At 45.5% G+C, this 2877-nt stretch overlaps 1 protein-coding gene across 1 annotated transcript in view; it reads right to left on the bottom strand.

Annotated features, from left to right (window-relative positions):
- Positions 1–2741, bottom strand: part of SAMD11 (sterile alpha motif domain containing 11) — a 120935-nt gene extending 118194 nt beyond the window's left edge. Inside the window, exon 1 of the mRNA XM_010577533.1 lies at positions 2670–2741. Within this exon, the coding sequence (XP_010575835.1) occupies positions 2670–2741 (72 nt within the window). The remainder of the gene's footprint in view (positions 1–2669) is intronic.
- Between the last annotated feature and the right edge of the window lie 136 nt (positions 2742–2877).

Here is a 2877-nt window from a genome sequence, read left to right as displayed (position 1 = left end):
TTGGGGGCGTCCCGCCCGCCGGGTTCGGTTTTATTGCGGGGAGCCGGAGCAGCTGGTAACGAGTCAGGCACCGGGGGGGGGGTGGGGGGGGGGGGGTCGTGCGAGGCGAGGCTCTGGTTCCTCAGACGTGTTTTCCAACCCGGCTCTGTGGCACGATGCAATTTCCTTTCCAGATCAACCCCTCCTCTCCCCAGCCCCCGAAGAGACCCAGACTGGGCCTCAGAACAGTCGCTGCTGTTGATTAAAGCCCCTGACATTACCAGGCTGACTGGACGAGGCTGGCAGGGCTCGATAAATTGGATGTAACCTTTCCCGAAGGAAGAGCCGGGCCGGGTCCTTGGAGCGCTTCCTTCTCGGCCTGCAGTTAGCAGATGGGGGAAGATGGAGATGCCTGCAAGCAGCTGGCTTGCCCCGTTACAAAGGCAATGCTTGAGTTTTTCTGGCCTGTGCTCGCTGTCCAAGGACTGATTTCGGATCAGTAGAACCAGCTGCTGACAGGATCAGCTCCCCATCTCCGTACCCCCCCATGTGATAACGCAGTAGCACAAGGACCCAGGCATTGCAAGCCTCTGCTTACCTACACTATAAAATATAAAGCAGTCTACATTGGAGGAGAAACAGCCCTCTGATCTCAGTGGTGCTTAAACCGGTGACCACTAAATGGGGAAAGATAAACTGTGCCCGATTTTTAATCCTCCTTCTTGTGTAGCTGTTTTTTGAATGTGCAGTGCATGTAGCTACGACAAGGCGCTACCGAAAGATTTCAGGTGCAAAATGTGGAGTTGTTGTTTGGTCAGGTCTATGTTGTAATTACAGCACAGAAAATGCAGCAAGCACCGAGAAACAGAGTTCTGATAAAAGCTCTCATTGGGGTTTGTCCTTGCTGTGCAAATTCTGACATCAAAACCCCCACTAACGAATTTATACAGCTGGGGAAGCGGTAGGAGGCAAGTCCAGATGGATTTATTTCTCCTTTCCCAAAACTGTATCAACCTCTCTTCTCCTCTGTCTGAACTTCTCAAATTCAGTCCTATTTTAAAAGACACTTGTTTCACGCAAAGCTGCCTTCCCATCTGTAAATGCATAGTATGCCCCTGCAAGTATTTAAAAACGTTGCTGCTAGGAAAGCACAATGTGTCATTTTGGCTACCACCTAATGCAACTTGGTACCTAGAAAGTGACCAGTAGACAGAGTCATCTGGCCAAACGCTTCTCAACACCACCAGCAACCGTGGCATATCCCCCTTTGGTCTGCAGATCCCTGCTTGTTGGCCTCTGATCCACACGATTGGTAGCTAAAGCATGTGCAAAAATCAAAACTGGAGAAAGCTTATTACACTGCGTTACTGAGTTTGCCCCGTAAACTCAGAGGAACTACAAGAGTCTGTCACAAAAGCCAGGTTTCAGTCTATCTGGTTTGCTGGGTTTAAAATACCACGGCAATGCTGCAATGTAACTATTAACTTCTAAGCTCGATGGGCAGTTATTGCTTTGCTATGGACCGCTGCTACACAAAACAGACGCAAGAGACTCGCATCGCAGAGATGGTATCTTCACATTCATTTATGTAACTGTTGATTATTGCTCTAAGCCCCTTCCCGTGTGAATGTGTATATTTGTATACATAAGCACGCATGCACATACATACTAAGCAGAAATAATTTAAATTCACCATTCTGCCTGTCGTGCAGAATCATAAAGATACTGCACGTGAAAAGAGATTGTCCATTTGATCTCAAAGAAACAATAAAAGAAAAAATGGTTGATTTCAGTGGATTAAAGTACATAAATTTCCAGCTGCATCTGTTTCCGCAGTGCTACTGACAATGTTTTAAGTCATGGTGTTTTTCTGAGACCAAGACCTGCTTTAGTTCCACAAACCGACAGCTTTGCCGTCCCGTTTAGATGTTATTGTATTTTATGGTTCTTTTTACACATGATGCACTGTTTTTCATGCCTTAGTTTACTATGATTTCAGTATTTATTTCAGATTCAGATTTATTTATAGCACCAACATCTTTTTCATGAAAATGTTGATGTTGTATAGAGATTTTGAAAGTCTTGGGATAAAGGCAGACAGCAGAAAGCACAAGGAACTTCAAAGTTGGGAAGGAAAGACCTATAAAAGCCGTAACTGTGACCTATGATGTGAATGTTGTAGAAGTTGTAAGCATTTAAGATGAGCTTGTTCCTCCTTCAGTTTATCTAACAAAAAAACACCAATGGTTTGTAAACTGTGGCCGTTCTGACTCTAAGACGTGGGTGCGATTATAATTCCCCTTTGCTTTATTTAGCCCTTTTGCACCTCTGCACAATACACAAAAATGAAGGGATGAGAATAGGGAAGAGGCTGCCGAATGGTTTGCGTATAGACAGCTCCCCCTGAAAACCATACAATCACGCTGTGTGTTGCATCCTTTCGGTCAAACACTGCTCTTCCCATCTGCTCTGTTTGCAAACTCCTCTTCTGCTAGCCTTTAACTAGACTGCAGGTACACTCGCAGTGCAAGCAGTGCTCTGGCAAAGACTCAATGACTGACAGTTCCTAGCCCTCAGAGATCACAGTTTCATGATCACGGAAGCAAAGGGATTTTTTTTTTTTTAAGGGAAGGAGGCGGAGGAGAGGGGAGATGTCTTAACTAAAGCACATAGTTTAACAATAATCTTACCACTGGAGACGAAATTCGACACCCAGGGCAATCACAGATTGGAGGATGTACCTGTAAGATTCCTTTGGACATAAGAGTCTTCAAACTTTTCCCTGGATGCAGAGGAGAAGAAAAAGAAGAAGAAGAAAAAGGATCAGCACCTTTATAAAAGGAAAGTATTGGGGGGGGGGGGAAGAGAGCCACGCGTCTCCTTCCAAACAAACACCCC

Source organism: Haliaeetus leucocephalus, unplaced genomic scaffold (genome assembly GCF_000737465.1).
Source record: "Haliaeetus leucocephalus isolate CR32 unplaced genomic scaffold, Haliaeetus_leucocephalus-4.0 Scaffold556, whole genome shotgun sequence".
NCBI classification, from domain to species: domain Eukaryota; kingdom Metazoa; phylum Chordata; class Aves; order Accipitriformes; family Accipitridae; genus Haliaeetus; species Haliaeetus leucocephalus.
The sequence above is the reverse complement of the archived record's forward strand: the minus strand, read 5'-3'. Positions and strand labels throughout refer to the sequence as shown.